Source organism: Brachypodium distachyon, chromosome 3 (genome assembly GCF_000005505.3).
Source record: "Brachypodium distachyon strain Bd21 chromosome 3, Brachypodium_distachyon_v3.0, whole genome shotgun sequence".
Classification (NCBI taxonomy): Eukaryota; Viridiplantae; Streptophyta; class Magnoliopsida; order Poales; family Poaceae; genus Brachypodium; species Brachypodium distachyon.
In genome coordinates, this window is record NC_016133.3 from 51059425 (window position 1) to 51083747 (window position 24323).

General features: G+C 47.0%; 3 protein-coding genes across 3 annotated transcripts; 2 read left to right on the top strand and 1 right to left on the bottom strand.

Annotated features, from left to right (window-relative positions):
* The first annotated feature begins 9941 nt into the window (after positions 1 to 9941).
* LOC100833079 (auxin-responsive protein SAUR36) lies at positions 9942 to 11105 on the top strand. The gene has a single exon (XM_003569926.4). It carries the CDS (start codon positions 10146 to 10148, stop codon positions 10743 to 10745), a length of 600 nt encoding a protein of 199 aa, XP_003569974.1. The 5' UTR covers positions 9942 to 10145; the 3' UTR covers positions 10746 to 11105.
* Positions 11106 to 14157: 3052 nt separating this feature from the next.
* LOC100828507 (cysteine-rich repeat secretory protein 15) lies at positions 14158 to 16952 on the top strand. Its single transcript, XM_003572709.4, has 3 exons — positions 14158 to 15084; positions 15722 to 15823; positions 15926 to 16952. The coding sequence occupies exons 1-3, from the start codon at positions 14277 to 14279 to the stop codon at positions 15928 to 15930; spliced, it is 915 nt and encodes a 304-aa protein (XP_003572757.1). The 5' UTR covers positions 14158 to 14276; the 3' UTR covers positions 15931 to 16952.
* A 1516-nt stretch (positions 16953 to 18468) lies between these two features.
* LOC100833696 (vacuolar-processing enzyme beta-isozyme 1) lies at positions 18469 to 24225 on the bottom strand. The gene is made up of 9 exons (XM_003569928.4): positions 23822 to 24225; positions 22733 to 22897; positions 20872 to 21028; positions 20705 to 20790; positions 20433 to 20632; positions 20004 to 20052; positions 19722 to 19928; positions 18976 to 19182; positions 18469 to 18864 (listed from the first exon to the last, which is right to left on the bottom strand). The coding sequence occupies exons 1-9, from the start codon at positions 24038 to 24040 to the stop codon at positions 18682 to 18684; spliced, it is 1473 nt and encodes a 490-aa protein (XP_003569976.1). The 5' UTR covers positions 24041 to 24225; the 3' UTR covers positions 18469 to 18681.
* Positions 24226 to 24323: the final 98 nt, after the last annotated feature.

Genomic DNA, 24323 nt, shown 5'->3' on the forward strand with positions numbered 1-24323 from the left:
GGACCCCGGATCGGAGTAGGCGCCATTGCGCGCGCGCGCGAAGAACTATTTTCCACATTCAATATACGGCTAGCTACACCCATCGATCGCCCGATCTGACGGCCGGTCGATGGATCGACTTCGTGCCCTCTCATGCATCTAGCTAGCTGGTCGATCGGATGCATTTGGCTGGACGCTAGCGATCGAACTTGGTTGCATGCATCTTTGGAAGCAAAACAAGGAATGATCGGCCAAAGGAGATCTCCACCTCGACCCACGCCACACGCGCGCGTGCACCGGCCTGGCATGCAGGCAGGCCGTTCCATCGATCGGCAAGTGTACAAGTAGTAAGTCGTAGTCATGCAGAACGCCTTGTATAATTTCATCTTTTTGACCTGTGGTTTGGAGCTTGGCCTTTGACATATGTATATGTATGTATGTACGTACGTACGTACGTGTCATCTGCGGCCTATCTACACCCGCATGCGCGAGCGAGCGTCGACTTGGATCCATCGGAAAACGGCTAGCCAGAAGCAAAGCACAGCAAAGCATGCGCCAAAAGCGGCCAACTCTGTAGCTTGCCGCGGTAATTAATTGGTTAGCGATCAACTATGCAACTCAACTGCATCTGACTGTAAACATCTGATGATCACTTAGTATCATACACACGAATCAAAACATAGCTCGTGCCATCAATCAAATCAGATTGATCGATCCTACGCATGCACATTTGCTAGCTCTCGATGCGTGGACATGCATGATTATCTTTGCTCCATGCAGGCACCATCGATCGCATGGAAGATCTTCTTTCTTCCCATCCTGGTAACGCGGGCCCCGCTAAACGCACCACATCTTATCCACTTGCACCCAGAATTATGGGAAGGCCATGCCATGGAACGGGGCTGTAACTTTTGCCATCTTTCTTCCTCTCATCGAGTGCAAGCTCGCAGTAACTTTCGTCAGGTAAGAAAATAAAGAGAGGTTAGCAATACGTACTGGCACCGCCGCAAGGGCAGGACACGCTCACGCAACGCAACAACCGCCTTCTCTCATTATTTTGGGTGCTAGGCTGCTACTACTACAGACTAGCTAGGAGTAGTTCTATGGGATCAGATCATTAGCGGTGTCGGTGCATGCCATGGTAAAAAAGAGAGAGAGAAATATTCGGTGCTCTGCGCAACGATTTGTGGAGGCGGTGGTTAAGCTCAATGATTCTACATGTCTCAAGGTAAGCTACAGGCCTCTGGTAATTATCAGGAGTTAATTACGCATGGACGGGCCGCCACGAATCATTTTATGCAGACGGAAGGAGCTAGCCTACATGGCCTGCATGGCCGACGTGGCGCTACACGGTTGGTCGGGGCGGTGCCCTGGGCCGGGCCAATGGGAAGGGGACGTTGCGGCGGGGTCAATCCTCGTGGGGCCCCACTCTGCACCCACCTGCTCGGTGTGCCCCATCATGGCAGGCCTGGCTGCCTCTACGCCACCAACTCCTGCTGCATGCTGCTGCTCCAATACAGTACATGCACACATGACATGTATATACTGTATTCTGTGGCTCTGCGCGACGCACAACTGTAAAAAAGAAGAAAAAGGCTGCGTAAGCGCGTGTGTGCAGCAGGTATTTACAGATCTTTCTCCGGCCCCAGCACGCGGTGACTTTACGGGCTCCACGGACTAACGGGTCCACGTGCCAGTGAGGAAGATGGCGAAAAGGTCCAGGAGACAGAGACAGTCAGGAATGGTGTAGTGTACCCTCATCACCTCATGTGGTGTGGGTTCTGATTTCTGGTGTACGTTCTCGGGAGCATGGCATGTATTTGTACAGCTAGCGCAGATCTACGCATACGGTGGTCCCATGCGCCAGCTATATACGATGCAGAGACAGCTAGGTATTTTACCAGCTGGAGTAGCTAGCTAGTTGCAGGTATTTCTCTGTGGCTCATATTGGTCACTTGGAAGAGCAGCGAGCTTAAGAAAAGACGTTTGGTAGCACGAAGGTCAGCCGCATAATTATGTAGTCATGTATATATAGGTGTAGTGTACAATCCTTTCCTTGATCAGTATGCTGACGTGTATTTGGACCATTTGCGTTTTGGTCAGCTGTAATGCTTTTTTGTGTGGTAATGTGTGCTTCCGGATGTGGGTTTCATATAGCACGCTACTTGGTGCTTCACTTGGGAAGTTGGGAGCATATATGAGAGTGTGAAGGAGCGGCGATAGCAAGCCTATAGATAAACGAGTGATCCAACAACAAGTGATGTTTGCGCAAGATTTTGTCCGAAGACTCGTGAAAATAAAGTTCGATAGGTCGTCAACTCCAACCAAAGATATTGACACGTACAGTCAGCCACAGGAAAGGTTAGTATGCAGAAATATACAGACGGCCAGGGAGGGGGCTGTCGTCTTCATTCTAAAGGCCAGCAATGCTGTCATTAAGGGTGAAACGTTGATGTATGCACTTCATCGCAACTAGGTTTGCTGTCGATCACCCATTGATGTTTGTAGTTGAGAAGCATCATATGCATGTGCGGCGGTTTGTACTTTGTACACTCTGATGCTTCTACTTTGCATCTCTACCTTCATCCTTTAATTCAGTCTTAATCACAGTTCAGTTTTTTTTTCCTGGACTTTATAGTTCATATGGTAATCACACGTGAGGAATAAAAACTACTCCGGACCATATATAGTTCATACAGTACATATTTGCATTGTATTAGGACAAATTGTAGAATAATTAACTTCAGGCGGTACAATGCTAGATAAACAAATATCCTAAGTATTGTTTTCAAACGACGAGTGGTCATTTCACCTTTTTGTTTTACACTCGGGACAGAATACTCTTCTGCAGTAAACCATGTATATATTTGTCAATAGCAAGACGCCCAGATAGGGTGGTTTCATTTAATTAAACTTGAAGCTCCACAAGGTCAGCCTTTAGTGGATGTTTTATGAGGGAGTGTGTTTTCTATGGTTGTGCCGGCCAGCCGGGTGTTTCTAACAAGAAAAAAAGAGATCAAGTGAACAGATACGTCATACAGTAGTATAGCACCATGCCAAAAAAAAGTACCTGGGCCAGGTGAGAACAAATAATTCGAAGTATGTGGGCCAGGGGTATTGACAAGTGAACTCCACAATTGCGCACCAGCACCAGAGGCCTTAGGAGCAAATTCGCTGAGCCCAGCCCATTATAGAGCAGGTTTTCTATTCTGCGTGTGATAAGTCCAAAAAAGCACAAAAAAGCCCTTTAAAAAGCAGTATACTTGCCTCTGCAAAGGGGAAAAGAAACTCTTGTTCTACAAAAATAACGTGGCATATGATGTCATGACATGAACTCGCATGGAACTGGTCAGCCAGCCAGCAGGGCGCGCCTAAATCTGGCGAGTGGCGACGATACATGCATATGCATACGTCGTGCCAGCCAACTTTGTTCGAAGACAAGCAAGAAAGTACAGAAACTCTGACCGAATCATAATCTCAGTGAGAGTAGATAAATCAGGCCGCAGACGTAGCTGATCCGCAGATAATAACGGGGGATAAACTGGGGTGATGGACGTTGGTTTACTGGTCTCCTTCAAAATAATTGCGCCGCGACGCCGATGTTGAGCGCGACAGCATGCAACCGGTGGAAAATTAGAGTTTAGAAAAGACGAAAGCATGCAGCAACGGATGATGTATGACAGGGAGAAGAACGAACCACGACGTCGCCGTCGTAATCGCGGGGAACGTCGCCGTCGCCTGGCCAAGGGAACTTGTGGCCAGCAATTTCCCCAAGAGATTGCCCAATGTTTTATGGGGCAGAAAAAAGTACTCCTACTACCCAAGTGCAAAACCTTGTCGCCGGAGGTAAATAATATCATGGCATCCTGGATTCGGACTTCAGAGATTCAGGACCGCGACTGCATTCCTTCAGCCTTTCCTCGTACTGCTAGAATTTAATTAAGGATTAATTAGGTGGTTGGGATGGGTCGCTTTTCAAGTCCTCTGGTTATCTTCGAGACTCTATCCTGATTGCTGGGATCGAGGATCGGTGTGCACATTAACATGATGTAGATCCCTAGCTAGCTGCAATGAGAAGGCGATGCAATGTAGAATAACACATTTTGCAGACATGTAATTTTGAGCACTAGTGCGTGGTGACTGGTACCTCATCGTGCTGTTTTATACTGTCCACTAGCTACCATGGTTGCCAGAATCGAGTGCCAAAGGCCAGCCGAAAGCCCAAAAGGACAAGAGGAACACTGGCCTTCCATGCTCCGTAGAGCCAGGATTAACGGATGAAGGCAGGGAAGATACCTATTTCCGAACAAAAACTAGTCGGCATAACATACAGGCAGCAAACAAGCTTATCGTAGCAGTATGATTTAGCTGCTGATATTAAGGAGAGATTCGAGTTGAGTCAACTAATTAAACGGCGTATCATTATTGGGAAGCGGATGACTGGGCCTTGTTCTCTCTCGTTTGACAAGAATCATGGGCAGCGAATGTGATCTCGTCAGATCTCTGCAGAGTTAACAGCATTCTGGGAATAGTAGCACGTAAGGACAGGATGTGGTTCTTGCTTCTGTTCCAGGATCGGTCGGTGGCTGCGACAACCGAATCAGTGAGGATCTTGATTGATCCGGAACAGAATTTGCTCTAACTTTCTAGAACATCGACCGTATCAGACCATGGTATCCAAGTTCAGCGATCCGAGTATATTTTCATGCTAATATTCCATGGTAGCTGAACTTCAGTTGTAAGTTGCATAACCACTCATCAGAATGGCAACAGTTGATGTAGCTAGGGCGATGATCCATTTCAGACTGTCGTAATTTATTGTTTCTGACGGAAAGGAGCACTGCGATCTGTACCTACTGGCTATATATCATAAAATTTTCTGTTATGCTGCACGGAGATCTACTGAGAAACAATCAATCTCACCAAGCACCATATGGTAATTTTATAACGGGTTTCGATGCATGAATACGTCTACATCTTTCGGAGTTGTTCTATGGATACATTGTCTTACTTGTTACTCCGCATTCCTAACATGCTGGCTAACACTTCGCTAGTACTGTACAAAAACTAGCTTGTTCCGCGAGGCCTCTAAGTTTTTATTATTTTCCAAACAGAGGCAACAGCTTTGTGACGTCTCATAATTAAGAACAACATTTTATATATGCACAAATGCCTGAAGATGAAAAATAAACAAATAAATCACAATTGGCAATGTTGAGAAATTCCAAACGATTCCCCGTGTTCCTCACATTGAAAATGACCCATGCAGTACGATCGAAAATGCCTTTGCACAAAAAAAAATCAAAAATGCAATGGCCTTTCAATGAATGCCTTGAAGATGAATCACTAAGGAGCACCATATTTTGACCGAGCTAAAATTGGCCTAGAAACTAATCTCCAACTTCGAGAGGCTGAGCCAATCTCGAGGCATGCCCCCATATACAAATGGAGAGGCGACAGCCAAAGCATAGATGGGCCGCCGACTTCAGCTCCCTCTTTCAAAATTGTCGATGGCTGCAATTTGACCATCCTCGATACCGTAGTCTGCATGCAATCGGAGGTCTAGACCCTATTTTGAAGATCTAGCCAAACACAGAATTTGCACCTCAGGGGCACCTAATTGTTCCAAACGAGCAACCTCATAACCACCGTATTGAAATTGTGTCGAGTATGATGAAACCGCCGCTTAAGAGCCCGAAATGTTGAGGTTCCATGAGAAGTCATATGATGCCCCTTTGCTGGCGTGCGCACCTGTTGCACACAACTTCTACAAGGAGAAGAGTTTGTGTAACACATTGTCTCTGTTTATTTAAGAGAAAAGGAGCAAGCTCCCGATTTCATTAGCGAAATCAACACAGTTCAGGTTTTGTCTAGAGGTTCTCACATCGTCTCTGTTTGAAATGAATCTTGTTTATCCGATAGTTGCCTTGAGCTTGTTGATGGTTTTGTTTCTTCTTTTGGAAAACACAAAGATAGATGATGCTATTTCCTTTGGCTCGGAAATTCGCTGCCTTCGTCGATAGAGAGAAATCAAACAAGCAACTTGACCCACCATTCTCTTATTTTCAGATGTTACTCCCCATTCTCGCTTCGAAAAGCTACTTTAACTTTTCGTTTTGCATATATGATGTTCAGTCGTACGGCGGTTTTAGATTGTACTACCTCCGATCCATAATAAGTGTCTCGGATTTAGTACAGAGTTGTTTTAAGTCTGAAACACTTATTATGAATTGAAAAGAGTACAAATTAAAGTTTCATTTTTTTTTGTTCAGTTGGAGGCTTACTGGCACTGTTTGGCTCCCCTAGCTTCTTTCTCCTCTTGTCGAAACCAAGCTCCCGTAGCTTCTCTAGAGTAGACAATCCTAACATGGAGTACGACAGTTTCGATCATACCGATGTGAGCATGACGGAAGTACTTGGATCGATCTTGCTTGGGTCCTTTCGAGGTTCCGAGGGCCATAAACCAATTATACAATAAGTACGATACCAAGATTAGCATGTATCAATCCAAATTTCAACTATATCCAGGTTGATTCATAGATGGATCACAGCTTTTTTTCCTTGAAAATTACTCCGTCGGGTCCAAGTAGTAGTACTACTTAAACCTTCGTCGGGTCCAAGCACTGACTAGGATTCGCACAACCGAGCTTTATTACTTAGCCACCGTGACGCGAGCCATTTGCCGGATGTCTCCTCCCGAGTACGCTTCTTTAATCAACTTGCGATCAGCCCATCGACTTTCGGGGCCTCTCGCGCCTCTTTTTTCCAAGGGAAAGCAGGTAAAAGGAGCCTCTGTGCCTGTTCATTCACGTCATGTCATCCAACGTCCAGGCTTTGCGGCTCTCGCTGCTTTTTCTCTCTCTCGATCGTCTGCTGGAGTGGTACGTACGGTGCACGTACGGCTCAAGAAGCGGATTAGCTGGGGTGTTGTCGCGACACCATTGCACTGCCACAACCCACCCAGCTAGCTAAACCCATTTTTAACACGGCCAGGACGTCTGATCAGAAGATCGTTTCAGCGCCGTGTATAATTAATTAGTCATTCCAATAGACGATGGAATTAGTATCAAATTGTCTGCTGGAGTGGTTGGCAATTAGGTCAGTTGGCAACTTGGTACCGGGCGGCAGCTAGCTGCTCCAAAATCTCTAGTGTGCTAGCCTGTCATGCGAATGCATAGTTTTTTTGTTTAGTTTTGAGTTGACTTTGTCAGAAGCCACGTGATGGAATCGAACTCGATCAGTAGTATCAAACTAACGGTTGAAGTACAGCGCGCGCTCATCAAAGTCTGATCGTGCCGTCCGAACAGGAACGTACTATGCTCGTTCTGAACTTGTGACCCTGTGATTAATTTGCTGCCGATGCCGAGGACACCGCGTACCTATACCAGGAAGTAGTAGTCTGTAGTATACCTGGTGCCGACGTGCCGTACGGTACGCCCTTGTTATAAACATTTCAATGTTAGACTTATCTGTATGTAAAGAAGAAAACTTCAGCAATGGCCATTCTTCCATTTTTCTGAGTTTTTTATGAGGCAATTTTCTAAGGTTTAGTAAACGTAGTCCGCCCGGACGCGCTTCCTGGCCTGGTGACCGGTCTACGCAGCCTCCCTCCACTGTGCCGTGCAGACCGTGCGTCCGTACTTCCGTGCTATAGGTTAGGGTTAGACTAGTCCAGCTGGTTAGTGGCAATATTTTGCCAATTTTGGCGTGGAATTGCGCGCGAGTCGTGCAAAAGTCTAGCCTGTCTCCATCCATTTTATAACGAGTTTTATGCGTTTTATTTTATTTTCTGTTTCACAAGGGTGCATATATAGCACGATGGCATCAATTTGACATGCATGAACTATTGGGAGAGATTTCGACGGGTTCGACACATACTAGTGGTAGATAATCGAGCAATAGCTCAGCGGTGGGAGTGTGTACTAGGTGCTCCGTGCGGATCGATTTGATTATGTATGCCATGGAATTAATCCCCATTTACCGTTACGCAGCCGATTTGGGTGTGCTTTTCTGGAGAAAAAACAGTCGACTTTAACTTCGATTGGGATATCTGAATGTTTCCATCGCAAACAGCATGGTCATTGTCTTATACAGCAGCAGCACGATGTCATCACGGGAGACAAAACGAGACGATTCTACATTCTTTGTCCGGGGTAGCACACGCGGGCTTCCGAGAACCTTCCTTCTTTTGGCATGATCGATCATCCCTCCACAAAGTAAAAAAGACAAATATCTCGGCCCGTTGATTACACTCCTCCAGGTGGCCAGGTACACTTGTAATCTGGACGTTGGTGCTGCAGTAACATCTACTGTAATAAATCTTCATATCAATCCCCGTACGTCAAGGACAGGCCGGTTGACACGGCTCCGTGCTTAAATTTTTTTGTTGGGACTTCCATGTCGCCAGCCAAAAGATGCTCTACTACTGCCGACGACAAACGACGCAGCCAAGTCACTAATAAGTCAGTGCCCTTTAGCTTTCAGATGAGCGTGCGGGCGCGTCTGTCTCGGCATGATACACGTTCGGTTCCGCGCTCGAGTCCGCGTCAATTTGGAATATTTCGGAACCACGTGGCTTGCAAATGCAGCTGCCCCTCTGTTTTCCGTTAACACATATCCAGCTTGCAGATAGGCTCCTGCTCGTCTCTTTCCTGCCGACCTTACTGACGGTCTCTGTTCCGTAGTCTGAACAGATATTGACCTATTGTAGTCACGCAAGTACTCCAGTATACGCCGAAGCCGTGCTACTCTCTATGAGTTGCCATGTTTTCAAGTCGATCCAGCAGCAAAGTACAGTTGCATCCTTATTTTCTTTGCTGGAGCACTGAATGCCCAGGAACAGCCTACACGGGATGGGTTTGTTAGTACTCCGTACTACTTGTTTAAGATCTTAACGCATGTAGTACGACAGTACATGTCCGCTCAGAGAATCAGACTCCGTCATTAACAAATTGATCGCGAATTTGTACAGTTGTGTGCTCGTGAGAGCAAAGCTAAAACGGTCTTCCAGGAAAGGACGTTTCGCAGGTAGTACTAAAACAGTTTGCAGGAACCTGGAAAGTGTCAGTGTGGGGAGTGGGGACCGGATCCGCGTCATGCGCTTTCTTCATTTCGATGTGACCCTGCACGGTCTTTTACTGCCAGTACTCCACTTTGGAGCGCTCAAAACGCTTTATAAAGTGTGCGTTGTAGTACCTGAAAAGGTTCGTTCCAGTTTGCGAGTTAATTTTGAAAGCTGGATAAGTTTAACGAATTAACTTACGGGATTGATTGCTTACCCATTTCGTTTGTTTGGACTTTGGAGTAGGTTAAGATCCATTGCGTGCACCGGTAGTGCTTTTCGATTTAGACTGCTGCATGCATGCTCACTGTTTAGCGAATTCGGACCGATCTGCCATCAGTTTCCGATATTACACCGTCCAGGTCGATCCGATAGCCATAGGTTACTGTTGCGCGCCCCATGTTACGGTGAGATCCGATCCATGTCATTATCGACTGGCATGTGCACTCCATTCCATCCGAGTGCAACAGATGAACGCAAAGAACATGGAGAAGACTCTTAGAAGTGCTAATTAAGCTTCACGTACAGAGCGCTCTCACACACTTTTATCATTGGGGATCACAACCCGCCAGCCGATAAAACAGCCAGCTGCTGAACCGAATGGCTTTGGTTGAACTGTCTGGCTCCGAGTACGGCGTACGATGAGCCGATGTGGCATGTCATGGGCAACTTTTTTTTTTGGAAGGAATCATGGGCAACTCAACCACACGGAACCGACCAAAGCTCGGAAGCTCGCCACATCGCGATCGAATCTCTAGCATTTTCTAATTTTTTTTGAGCGCGTTTACTTGTTTAGAATATGGAATACATTATGAGAAGAGAATGGAAAAAAATTGTTCGATGCCATTAGAGCATGAGACCAACAAAAAACTAAAACCACGCATAAAACGCCCAACGCCCACACGCACAGTGACGCGGTGACGCCCCACACCCTGCGGATGCGGAGTCGTCTCGGCGTCCCCCTCGTATAAAACAACCCATTGGCAAGCTGGATTCGCCATTAGCTATAGCTTCACCATCGCTCCAACTCCTTCCTTTACAAACACAGGCGGCCAGAGCACAGAGCACACAACAACACCAAATCAGAGACGACAGACCAGCTGCAATGATCAGGAGGCGGCAGCGAGGCTTCCGGCTGGGCCGGAAGCTGCTGGGCCTCTGGCGCTGGGCGCTCTGCCCGCGCCGGAGACGCCGCGGCGGCGGCTACCTCCGCCTCAATCACTACCCGGCAGCCAAGTCATCCCCCGCAGCCGTCCTCGGGAGTCATAGCGCCAAGCAGCAGCAGCAGCAGCTGGTCGTGCTGCCGCGGGGCGACGACGACGACGAGCAGTCCCGGCGGCGGATGCTGACGACGTGGGGCCGGTCGCTGGCGCGGCGCACGCTGAGGCTCCTGCCGCGGCGGCAGCGTGGCGGGGAGCGGTTGCTGGAGGAAGCAGGGGAGGCGACGACGCCCAAGGGGCAGGTGGCCGTGTACGTCCAGGGCGGCGGCGATGGCGATCAGCCCGGGGGCGAGTCGATGCGGTACGTGGTGCCCGTGGTGTACTTCAACCACCCGCTGTTCGGGGAGCTGCTGCGCGAGGCGGAGGAGGAGTTCGGCTTCGAGCACCCCGGCGGGATCACCATCCCCTGCGCCGCAACCAGGTTCGAGCGCGCCGCCGCCATGGCCGCCGCGGGCGGCAGGAAGCTGCCGGGAAGCTGGTGGTAGCAGCACGTGTCGATCTCCTGTACAGCGCATACATAGTTACATGTGTGGCTCCGTCCATGGATCGAATAGTAGCAAGCTTGGATTGGATCGTGTCATGTGTGAATTTTTTTTTCCCGGTTGACTTTTTCTTCTTCTTTCTGGTTGCCTCCCTTTGTTTGTGGATCGGCATGCGATGCGATCATGCAAGGAAGCCAGTTAGATTTTAGAGATGGAGGAGGGGGCGACTAGCTATCTTCGCCTCGCCGTGTTCCCGCAACTTGCTAGCTAGCTAGCGTTAATTTGATGCATCCATGGGGTCATGGTTTCTTAATTAACTTCCTAACAAGTGAACTGATGACATGTTACTTGCTTAAGAGTAAACTGATACTCGATATGTACGTTCTTGTCAAGTTCTTGTGTTAAGCGACTCTCTGCTTCCTTGAATTGGGATCCTTTGTTGCTGGTACTGCTGTGGACCATACCGCGTACTCAACGGTCCGTACAACCGGTCGGTTAGAAGGTGTTGCAAGCTACTCACTCCTACGTGTTCGCATTGGTGAGTGCTACTGCTGTGCTGGCCAGGGGCGTCCGATTGTACTTAGCAGAAACAGTGCGCTGCCTTGTCAGCCTCGACAGCACCTTCGTCGAATTAGTTCGTGGGTAGTCAGCACTCAGGCCTCGCTACACCCGTAAGATGGGAATGCAGCGGACACACTTCCTATAATCCATCCTGAACTCTTCGATGCTGATCGCCGAGGTGCGGACGCTCTCCCTTGAGTGGTCCAAACTCGAAAGTGATTGAATAATAAGGGGAGTTGGTCTCCGTTTGATCTCATGGACAAGTTGTGGTGTTGCCATCCGTGAATCTCTTGGACGCCCGCGAGGTAGGAATCTGACGTTTGCAGTTAAAGTAAGCAAGCCACGACGAGATGCTGTACTTAACTTAAGCTCCATGGGCTACCTGATCATCATTAATCTGTTGGAGCTGTTAGGACTTTGGACACAACACGGGCCCATCCTCTTTAGCATTATGTGCTGACTGAGCTAGGCCATCAATTAAGTTTGCGCACCTAGGTTCTCAGAAATGTCTATATTGACTTCTGAGAGCGCAATTATGCGCGATACGGTCCATCCATGGTTCCTAAAGGTCTAATCAACTGCACTAATTTGTGCAGTTGTGCATTACCCGGGAGTTGGTTGCACAACGACCTTACGCAACCGGCGATGGGTGTGGCCGGGCACCAGGCAAGATCCTACCGACTTTGCGATTACGATTCCTGTGCGAACAGTGAGTGAGTGACCTCCTGGAGCGCCATATGTTAATTGTCGCGTGTTTGATTAATTGTCCAGCCATGCAATGAATTCGTTTGGTTTGTGTTCTTTTCTTCTTACAGGGAGCCCATGTAGCATGGCAACCACAATATGCTGATATATTCCTTCCCCTCTTTTCTCCGGTAAGCGCCTGAAACATCATCGTAGAGTGCTTGGACCGTCAAAATTACGAGCGAGTTAATCCTGTCCCTAATTCTAAGAACTTGTAAGAATTAATTCCATCTAGCATGAGTATCTCTCTGTCACAGTTCATATAGTCCAGTACTCCAGTAAGATGGTCAGTGTCAGTATCACATCTAGCTAGCAGGCCCAGATGCTTCTCTCTTGCAGAAACTGTTATCATGTTCTGCCATTATGGTTCAGGGACTCCAGTCAAACATATTAATTCTGCCATTATGGTTCAGGGACTCCAGTCAAACCTATTAATTGGCCGTTAGTTCTTGCTGGTATGATCTCAGCATCTGCAAGAGACTACGCAGTGTTCGTGTTCGTGTTCTGTTTACATACATTTCCCCATCCTGGCCGCACAAAAACGGAAAGTTCCCTATCGCGGATATACGCTGACAATGAGGGCCGATCATGCGCCGGTGCGTGCTGATTTTATAAGTCGTGGTAGAAAACATGTGCTTTTCCTACGATCCTATCGGATAGAGGTGGTGGCCTGGTGGGACTACTGTCCTTATCGCTTTCCACCTTCCTTTGACCAGGGGAAAGCAAACGAGGATGTTACCCGATGCATCGGGTCGGCTAACAACGAAACCACTCGACGTTATCTGCTCAACTTTAACCAAATTTAAATACATCTATCTATACATTAAGTCATAGATACATCTAAATTTTAAAAAATTTGAGACATCTTTTATTGGACGGAGTAAGTACCGTAGCTAGGCTGCGCGTGCTTTTCTTTTCTCTGCCTCGGGGGAAACATGATCAGCAAGAAATAAGCGTCATATGCTCGATGAGTCACCTTCTCTGAACGTCATGGCCCAACCCAGTGCCTGATCTGGTCCGTTTGGCCCGAGCATTGGGCCAGAACTAATAAAGCACGAAGGTCTATAAGGCCGAAGGTCCTAAAAGTGTCTCGATCGCGAAATCACTGATGCGAGCTGGAGCCTCGCACCGCACCACATCAACAGTTTCGGCCATTGTTGTACGCACATCCGAAGCATGCATCGCTCGTCCGACAAATAGACAACATAAAAGCCCATCGATGACAACCTCACGCTCACAGCTACCAAACGAATAACCTGATGGAAAATTAATCAATTTCGAGAATAACAAATTAATGATTAATTTCGTAATATAGATAGTAGCAACTAGCATATGCATCTCGAATATACTAGAGGTATTCAACAGCACAATCAACAATAGTATAATCTCATAGATCATAACTAAACAGTAGATCGGATCACGAATTACGTACTGTTTCGATGAAGATGAAGAAGCCGTGATGACAATCGAATTGACTTGACGACGTTACTGGCGACGAAGACGGCGGCACGTAGCACCGCCGAACTTGGACGGTAGACGACCCGTGGTGACAGAAGCGAGCAGTCGCACGGAACGCTTCCCAAAAACCTTATTCGCCCTCTCTCGTACAGGATCGCAAAGGCGAAATGTTCCGAAAACCTGCTCTCTCGATTGCTGGTGCATGCTGGCGCTCGGGATGTAGTAGACTACGAGGACGGCACAAAAGCGAGAGACAGGCAAAACCCTAACGCGGTTGTGTTGCGTACCGATCGGAGGGACGGGGCGGCTGTATATATAGTCAGTATAGGTCGGTTCGGTTTAGGAAACCTGAACCGACTCCACAAAATCTGCACGCGTCCATAACAGATTCCAAAAATACCTCGCGCACGTGACAAAAAGATAAGAAACCCGGCCTCACACCCGGCTCGAACTCGATCCACGAAACGCGACGAGGCGAGCGGAGGAGGAGGAGCGCGCGTGGGAATTTCTCTTTCTCACTTGCTCATAGGTGAGAATCAACATCCCTTATATGTTGGTCTCACTCATTCTAAATTAGCAAGGTGGGACTATTCTCATTCCCACTCTTCTCATCTCACTTCATGAAAGTGCTTTTGAAATTATTCAGAATTTATTAAAATTGGGGGCCCTGATCAGTCCCACCACTCAAATTCTAACATAACCAAAAATAGATCGGGAGCTCGCAGTTACACGCACACATTTGCATGCCCTGTTACTGTCGAAGCTTCACACATGCGTCTGCCGGGCAGCAGCAGCTGCTTCCTCGTGATCATGCTGGTCCTCTTCACTGTCTTCAGCCTCCGCGCCGCCCCAACAGCGGCTCAGGGCGCGACGGACACGTTCATCTACGCCGGGTGCTCGCCGTCCAAGTACGAGCCGCACACCGCCTTCGAGAGCAACCTCAACTCCCTCCTCACCTCCATCGCCTCCTCCTCCGCCCGCGCCACTTACAACAGCTTCTCCTCCGGCGCCGGCAGCGGCAGCAACGCCCAGTCCGAGTCCCAGCCCCAGGCAGCGTCCGGGGCCGGGGCCGGGCCACGCACAGCCGCGTACGGGCTGTACCAGTGCCGGGGCGACCTGAGCCCCGGCGACTGCGCGGCGTGCGTCCAGCGCACCGTGGCGCGGCTCGGCGCCGTGTGTGCCAACGCGTACGCCGCGGCGCTGCAGGCCGACGGCTGCTACGTGCGCTACGACGCCGACGACTTCGTGGGCCGGGCGGACAACACCGCCGTGGCGTACCGCAGGTGCGGCTCCGGCAGCAGCGACGATGGCGCGTTCCTGAGGAGCCGCGAGGGCGTGCTCAGGCAGCTGCAGCTCCAGGCCGCGGCCCGCGGGTACAAGGTGATCACGTCGGGCGCGGTGCAAGGGGTGGCGCAGTGCCTTGGCGACATCGCGGCGCCGGGCGGCTGCGGCGCGTGCCTGGCGCAGGCCGTGGCGCAGCTCAAGGACGCCTGCGGCTCCGCGCTGGCCGCCGACGTGTACCTGGAGCAGTGCTACGTCAAGTACTGGGCCGATGGCCACGATTTCCGCTCTTCCCAAGGTACGACAAAGTCGTTTTCTGGTTCAGGGGTTCTGAAACTGATCACAGAGAATTCGTCATTTTCTTCAGAAGTCGAAATGGTTAGGTTTTGTTTTGAGCATTGTTTCATTAATGAAGTTTGTGGCGTATGTATTCAGTTACGAGGGATTAAAAGACAGAGATAATCCGAATCTTAAAAAAGAGAACTTGCGATCCTGGCTAGCTAATCAACGCGAATTAGTCGTCGGTTGTACATAATGGCTAGAATACTAGACACTGCTAGTGATCAGTGAGGCGATATGGAGGAGCAATGGAAGTGAGAATATATTCGGATTTGGTAAACTTCCAAAGTTGATAAAGAGCGCAAGGAGAATATATTCCAAATTAGTAGCGTTTAGTTGGATGTGAGGGAGGGATGCGATTCCGGCCGAACCGGAATGGATCTCACTACTATAAGTTTGTGTTGGACCTGATTACTCGTCAACATGGATCCAATTTGCGCCATTCCATTCACTGATCCCGTCAAAGACCATGCAGAATTGATGACAACCAGTCATGTATAAAAGCTAACTAAAAAAGGAAACACTTTGTCAGTGCTCGCTTCTTAATTTCTCTCAACCTGTGATTTCTCGACTTAATTTACTTGGCCTGGTGACAGATTATTCGGGAGACGAATTTGGAAGGACTGTGGCAATAATAATTGGTATCTTGGCTGGACTAGCACTCCTCGTGATATTCATCTCTTTCCTCACGAAAGCATGTAAGCTCTCGGGTCGACGAGAAAACTTCTCGTCATGCTTGGGGTTTTCTCACAAGCACAGTGATGCATCCTCGGGCACAGTTAACTCATGTTTCCATGCAGGCTAGCAACAGGAAGTCAGGCGCCATGGAGCTTGCCCCCCCACGAATTGCCAGCAGTACAGATTCATTAATTGCTTGTAGTTGCCTAAGGCTGGTCATAGGTAACATAACCTAGTAAGAACATTCTCAGCAGCTCGTCTATATTTGGTTGTCTACACGAAGATGTAAACAATGGTTTAAATTTTTCTTTTCTCAAAGTCTTATAATTTTCCATCAGCTTGTCTATATCTAAGCTGTCTATATTCTCTCTCCGTATCTACCCTTCTTCTTCCTTCGTCCCACGAGCAGCACAGCACCGGCCCATCCTCATCTTCCCATCGGCGCCCTCCCTCCCATCCTCCATCTCCCTCAAGCAGCCCCTTCTTCCTCACCGGCCACGAGCAGCGGCAGCACCACCCCCTCCCCTCCTCCATCGGTGGCACCCCTGTCCCTCCTCCACCCCCTCCCCTCCCCAGCGACGGCGCACCTCCGCTCCTTCATCTCGCCCGCGGCGGCGCTCCCTCCCCTCCTCCATCTCCCAAGCGGCGGCGCCCCTGCACACCCCAACCCTGCGGCTGCGCACCCGAGCCCGCGGCGGCGCTCCCTCCTCGGACTCCCCCGTGGAGGCGCCCCTCCCGTTCTCCCATGGTGGCGCCCCCTCCCCTCCTCCATTTCCCAGGCGGCGGCGCCCCTGCCTCCCCCAACCTTGCGGCTGTGCGCTCGAATCAGCGGCGCCCTCTCCCTCCTCGGACTCCCCCGATGGATTTGGACGGCGTGGCTTGGTAGTCCAAATGTGGACGTCGTGGAGGTGAATTTAGACATCGTCTACTTGTACACAAGCACATACACAAGCTGGTGCTTTGGATGCTCTACTTACCAGTCTATATTACTCCTTAAATAGTGGGTAGAAACATATTTTGTGATAACATATATGTCTTATTTATTAGCTTTATAAACTAATTGTATATTGAGAAGTGTGATGTGATGGTACCATATCTAGTTACCACAACCCTCTCTTTTCTCATTAATAACATGACACATCATCAAAATTGTTTAGTTGGCATTTTAGTTACCATTTAATTCCACCGCGACTAGTCTGAGAAGCACTGTGCCGTTCCAGTTTTCTGCTGCTCCCTATTATTTTGAGAGGAAGCTGCTCACACCACGACGCATCGTCACGAAGACAAAACAAGGAAACCGTCTGTCTAGTTGATGGCCAGCCTGTGAATGCATTACATGACTTGGCTGCGCTGGACCGTAATGACGTTCCTTTGTCTCGAGCACATAGTTTCTGTGCTTGAAGGTTATTTTCCTTGCTCACTGTAACACTTCCTCCGTCCCGAATTAATCGATGTGGACTTGTATAAAAATCTATACAAATCCACATTAGTTAATTTGAACCGGAGGGAATACTACATACACACTGAAGCTGGTTTTCCAGATACCCAATAGATGCACACATTTTTGACCGAATAGATACACACATTCACACGGGGGCGGAGCTAATTTGGGTATAAATTAACTATAGTATTTTATGATCTTAGACCATCTCAAAACAAGCGTGTACTGCTCAAAAGAGCATAAAAAACAAAAAATGACATATCATCTATAACCATCACATGTAAACTGTCTTATCATAAGACAGTTCATCTAAATTAATTTCTCTCTGAACACAAGACTGCAACAGACTAGCATTAGTAGAATTTGATTGTTTGTGTGTAACGGGTGGTCTTGAAGTGCCTGCATCACGTAGAAATAAATAGCGCGCGATTTGGCCGCTATAGCGGCACGGAAGCCTCGGTGCGACGCTATAACAATTGCCGCGAAATCAACGTTAATCTCTAATTTTGCATTAATTCTTAATTATATAATAGATACGTTTAGATATGGCGCTAAAATTTTGTACGCGAATGCGGCGCAATGGCGGCTACGATTGCGGCAGGATGCCGCAGCGAAATGATTCAGCGTGCGATTTAAAACCTTGGTGCATCATTATCTTAATCTAACAATCGTTTTTTTTTTTCTCATAATACCATTCCGTTGCCTAGATCAATCAATCATTCAAAGTATAAAGAAAAACCAATCAGAACATTAGGGATTATGCAAGACACTAGACAGGACTTAGAATGGAGAGAGATCAGGTTCTCACGTACCTCAATTTTCAAAGCTCGGCAGGTAGAAGGCTAGTCAGATTGCCGCTGCTGTCGCTGGCGTCCGGCGTCTGCGTGATGGACGATGTGAGACGACAGAGACGAAGAAATTACGGGGTTCAGAATGGGGTTTTCCTTGTTTTGGTTGGCAGATAACGGACAGAATCGATCGTTCGGGATTGCTAGCTGGGCTGTTAGTTGTCTAGTTGGGCTGACTTACCCTAGTTGGGCTGACTTACCACTGAGTAAATCGGCTCCAGCCCAGCAGCATGAGATCGCTGGGTTCGACCGTGATTTTTGGATTTTTGATTGGGTTCGGCCAAGTAACTACGTGTCTATTTCTACATTACCAGCAAAAGTTATTGGTGTCGGGAGCACCCAACGCCTCTACGGCAGCTCCGACCCTGCATTCACATAAGGTAAACACAAAAGGTCACAAGGCAACTATACAGAACCCAGGTAAAGCAATATACATGATACATGGGTGTGTAGTTTCTGCGGCCTGAAGGTTATTTCCCTCATATACTAACAGTCTAAGACCACATCCACACTGAAGCTGGTTTTGAACATACCCAATACACACATTCACATAAGCCAAACACGAGTAACATGCACCTCGGCCGATCAATCAAGCGCTGTACCCTTGGATCAAGGGGCTCCATCTTGCGATGTTGCGACTGCCACAAGCACTGATGCTTCCTTCCTTCATCGTGCTGCCAGGAATACCATTGTTACATATATTTGCAAATGCTCGCATGTGCTTCATACCGTACTGAGTGAGCGGACCACAATGGGATTCAAAGATCCGCACCTGCAGACAATGCTCGAGCATTAAATTAACATAGGACAATAACTATCAGAATATAAAGCTATAATGCATAACACAAGGCAGTTACATGTAACTATGTGAGCTCCAACTTACCATTCTCTTCAGACAATCCCAGTCGTCCACGAGTGGCTTGCCAGAAGGTCTGACAGCTTGAAGCACTGAAGGTCCATTCTCAAACCCAAAGAGAAGCTGTCCAATAAGATCCACGCTGTTGTCAAGATGCTTCCTATGCATTACCGTCTCACTGATCTCCCTCAGCACCTTCACCTTCTCCTTAGACTTCTCATGTAACATCTCATACTGAAACCAAACCAAGAAACCTTCAGCAAATATAGGCTTAGAGCACACGCCAATACCAATACATATACTTATAAATTGCAGATGTGTATTCTCTATTCTTACAGCAGAGCAGTTCTATCAGTTCTGGTGCAAATAACTCGGTAAGTAACACAAAAATGGGAATGGTCCGGACAAGAAATAGTTCAGTGTAACCGCAATTTGAGACCAAATAGTCAAAGGACCCCGGAATTAGAAATAGTGTGATATGGTGACATTCCCTGGCACCAGCATGGTATAAACAAACCAAAATGAAAATTTAGTTGGTTGTTCATAATGACCAGTGTAAAGTACATATCATATATCACATCTATATGTTATGTAGGAAAAATTTCTTGCACAAGGACTAAAGAATGTAACAAACAGCACTAAATCAAATCCAGAGACAGTAGACAGTTTAATGTTCATTTTTGGACCGACATCCAGTACTCCAGTGCGCTACTCTGCATGTAGGGAGGAATTCAGCAAACAGGTGGAAAATTCTGCATAAAACTAGGACATACCCTTCTCCACAGGAAAAGAAGATCCGCATCTCTTTGGTTAATTGCAGCCCTTGGGGCTTGCCAGAATAGCTTATTCGTGATGTTGGCGTTTGCAGGATTGAAACCTTGATAGAGGTAAAGCTTCTCATCCTTGAAGGTCTTGTCCCCATACTCCATAACATGAGAACCAGCACTGTAGCTGTTCAAGTCTGAGGTGCGCCTCTTTACCTGCCCACGAAGCTTTTAAGTACCCAGAAATTTACCAATGTAAAGGAAAATGTTAAAAAGAAATTCAAGACACACCACTTCATACTGCTTCTTGATTGTCTCCTCCTTCAGATTGTGATTCTCACTGCCACGTTGAGATGGCCAAACACATCATTAAATGAATAATCGGTATAAAAAGAATCTCACAAAAAAAGGACATAAAAGAATTCTTCAGCATACTAATATTTGACAAACATATCACCACCTATTTTGGATTCCATAGACATTTATGGAATCTGGATTTGCAAGTTGCATCCACGTACTTAGAAACTAAAGAAAGAAATGGGTAGAAGTCTTGCTATGCAATCCTCCTTGACATACTACACACCCATACAATGCAACACAACACAACTGAAATGACTCATATGCTATTGCAAATTGCATTCTATTCTGTTAACTGTAAGCACTAGTAGCTGTATATTTATTTTGACACAGTGAATCTAGGGTAGGTATCAGTTAACATACCTGTCTTCCATCCATGAAACACTGTAGAGATCACCTAAGCAGGTTATATACTCAGAAGGAGGTGATGGTTCCATTCCTGGGCAATATGTACCCCAGCTGCTTTCTTCTGCGTTAGACGCTGTTGTGACATAAATATTGAGGTCTGCAGGCATCAAACCCTCAAAAATACTGCCACTTTCACAAGCTTCCACATATATAACCTGCCAATAATATCACTGCTTTAGTGAAACAGGATAAGATCCCCATAAACTACTAACTATCAATAGCCTTACCATTTTTGCATAGGTATTGGAAGCATGTTTTTGTTGTAAGATCTTGATAAAATCGCCAGCATAAAGATATGGCAGGTTGGGCATACCTGAAACTTGCAAATGTCAATACACACGAAGATTTTGTTTTAACATATACATCAGAAAAGCATAAACAACTTCCCACACACCAAGAACTCCAGGCCCCCCGTGATCTGAGTAGTAGATAAATATATGGTCCTTCGGTTGGCTATCTATGACCTTCTTACTCCCTCCGGTGACTGCAGTTTTATTGCCCAAGAGAACGGCATACAAATTTTTAGCAGTAACTTGTTCTCCAGTGTAGTCCTGAAATTAGAAGGCATGTTATCATCAACAAACTCAGAGAAAAGGTTAATAAATATGTTACGCATTACTGCTATTCACAAATCTTGAACTATATGAAGCTCAGAAAGGACATGCCAACAGTCAACTCCTTGACTAACTAGCTGTGCCCGTGCGCTGCTATGGAACACCTTACATTACGATGGAACCATAACACTCTGTGTTGTTTGATTTTGCCACTACTATTTATTCTTCTTTAATAATCCGGTTGATGGGGAATTGGGGATTGGAGAATGGAGGCGGCAGCTGCGGATTGATTGGGGAAGGAGGCCGGCAGCAGGAAGAAGGTACCGGAGGAGACTGTAGTTTGAAGTGATAGAAGAATGTGAGGTCACTGTGATTCGGACGGGCCCATTTGTCAGTTGCCAGTGCTCAGTGAGTAGATGCATGGGAGGTGAATTGACGACCACCAAGTGGAAACTTTATAAGTAGGAAAGATAGATAACTCCTTCACACATGATATGATCGAAGGATGCAACCTGATGCCTATTTTTGCCTTCTAAACATCACTTGTATTTGAAATGACAACTAGGGCAGGGCGATGCAAATGTTTGACTGAAAATGACCAAACCATGATAGAATACTACTCCCTCCGTTCAAATTACAAGATGTTCTTTGTCCTAAGTAAAAAAAAATTTTGACCGAAGTTATAGAAAAATGTATTAGTATCTAAAATATCAAATAAGTATACTATGGAGATACTCCCTCCGTTCTATAATTCTTGTCGTGCTTTTAGTTCAAATTTGAGCTAAAACCATCACAAGAATTAGGCAACGGAGGGAGTATATACTATGACAGATTCAATAAATCTAATTTAGCGTTGTAGATGTTGGTAGAGTTGTTTTATAAACTTGGTCGAACTTTAATAAATTTGACTTAGGACAAAGCTGGAAAATCTTATAATTTGGAACAGAGGGAGTATGTTTGTTGGCAGGGTGTCACAGTAGACTACTTTAGATTGGCATGAGCAAGCATGTAAACTCGGCAACTTGTTATTGATATGAATTGATATATCTTGAGAAGAATGTGATTTCAGACAGTTTAGACCATTTTGCATTTGAGTTTGTGGTTCAACGGTCTTCAGAGCACAACCAATAGTAACCTGTGATATACAGGTGTCATGGATCTTGCTGCTGTCATCATGCAAAAAAATGGTGCACCACTGTTCATGATAGAAGTAGGACTGCCATCAGCTCATCACCTATCTCCGATTGGCAGGATGCCAAAAATTGCAAGAATAGGAGTAACTCATGATTGCAATGTCATGATTCCTACATGGTTGAATTCGCACCAAAGCTTGTTTGATTGCACCCTAGGAAAAAAAGGTATCTTTCCAAGAGGTTTGAGTCAATGGAAAATTCCCTATGTTATGTAGTGCGAAACTCTTAGGGAAAAAAATCCTAGCAAGACTCCATAACATAGGGAGAATTTCAATGGATTCTAATCCTCCAAATTTCCTATAAAAATTCTTTGAGTCAAAGAGACCAAGCTTGTGCAGAATATCTATCAATGTATATATATATATATACAGATATAAGGATATTCACAAGCTAATCAGATAAAGGAGATAAAGATGAATAAATATAAGTATCCATTTGGTGGAACCGAGTAACACAAAATCCAGACAGGAAAGGATAATAGGAGAAGCTACTGCCTACTGGGTAATACCTTTGGAACACCAGCATAAACATCTTCGCCCTGTGGATGGTTGATGATAACCCCTGGCCTCGGGTTGAGTGCACTGTTGGCAATGTCATCATACATAAACACCACAATATTTTCCTCTTTTAGTCCGCCCTTCCGCAATACCTGGTATGCATGGCATATATCGGCCTGCAACGGATCATGAATAAGAAGTTAAGCAAACAGTCCATAAAACATAGCTGCTTGCTCATATATCCTCCTAAATTTGGAACCAAAACAAGAAAGTAAGCACATATTTACTCGATCAAAAGGTTGAAATTCTCAACCACGTTCTAGTGTCTGCCACAATTTCAGTACATTGGTGATCAAAACTGCAGGTGGATACCTACGGATATCTAGCTCTTACTTATTTAATTATTTTGTTACCTATATGCTCTCTCTAACTTAAGCGAACCTTTTATTAGTGGCAAAATTTGTCTCATATCTAATCTAAGAATGAAAATCACTTCCCCCATTGTGAATCAAGGCATCAAGCTGATACCCCCTCCGTCTCATATTAACCCTAGAAAGTCACTTAATATAGGACGGAGGGAGTACTTAACATTTACCTCTCTCCCGAAAAAGCTAGTAGGAATATACATACAAGAACAAAAAGAGAAACGAGACAGACAGAAGTCGAAACATCACTATCTGGACCGGACGAACAGACAGAACTGCAGTTTGATACATATCCTGGAATAACATCACTAGGAGTCCAGGAAATTCGCACATGATTTTCACAGTTATGCTCCCAACAACGCATTAATTGGGGGCAAAAAAGGAGAGCTAAACTTTAACATTCGGAACACCGATTAAACATTGACTAGAAATAAAATTGAACATCTGAAGCTCCAAATTCACGAATTCCAATCCTAATGCGAATAATATCGACAATTTTCAGAACTGTAAATTGATTCTCGCAAGAGGATTTCCAGAAACCGCCAAGCTTACAGAACCACGATTCATTCACGCTCCTTTCATTCCTAGGCATATCGTACTCCAGACGCAACGACAACGCGCACAAACGCGTTTGGCACCCACGCCGACGATCTCTGACTGCGGCCAGCCGCTCACCTGATGCCTGTAGTTCCCGTAGCCGGAGGAGCCGGCGATGAGCACCGCCCACCTCGTCCCGACGCCGTCCTCCTCCTCGGGGCCCTCAAAGCCGCGTGCCGTGGCGGGCTCCTTCTCCCCAGGCATCCGGATCAGCGGCTCCCACTTCCCCTTCGAGACGTCAGCCCCCGCCGGCGCACACAGCACCAGGAGCAACGCGAAGCACCACCATGCGGCCATTATTGCCCTGGACCCTGAGTGACAGTGGCGCTACGGTCTGTGAGCAGCAGTAGCCGGGACAGGCGAAGTGGGCGAGGAGAGCGGCGCGGGGTAAAGGAGGCGCTGCGCCATGCCGCCATGCAGGGCGAACAGCCTGTAGAGCGGACGCGTGGGGCGTGAGGTGGTGGCGAGACTCGTCGCCTTGCGGCGGCGTGCGTTATCAGGTTATCTCCCCCGGTCACAGGCCTTGAAACACCACGGGCTTGGGCTGTCATGAAATCAATCGAGGCTTATTATGCGATGG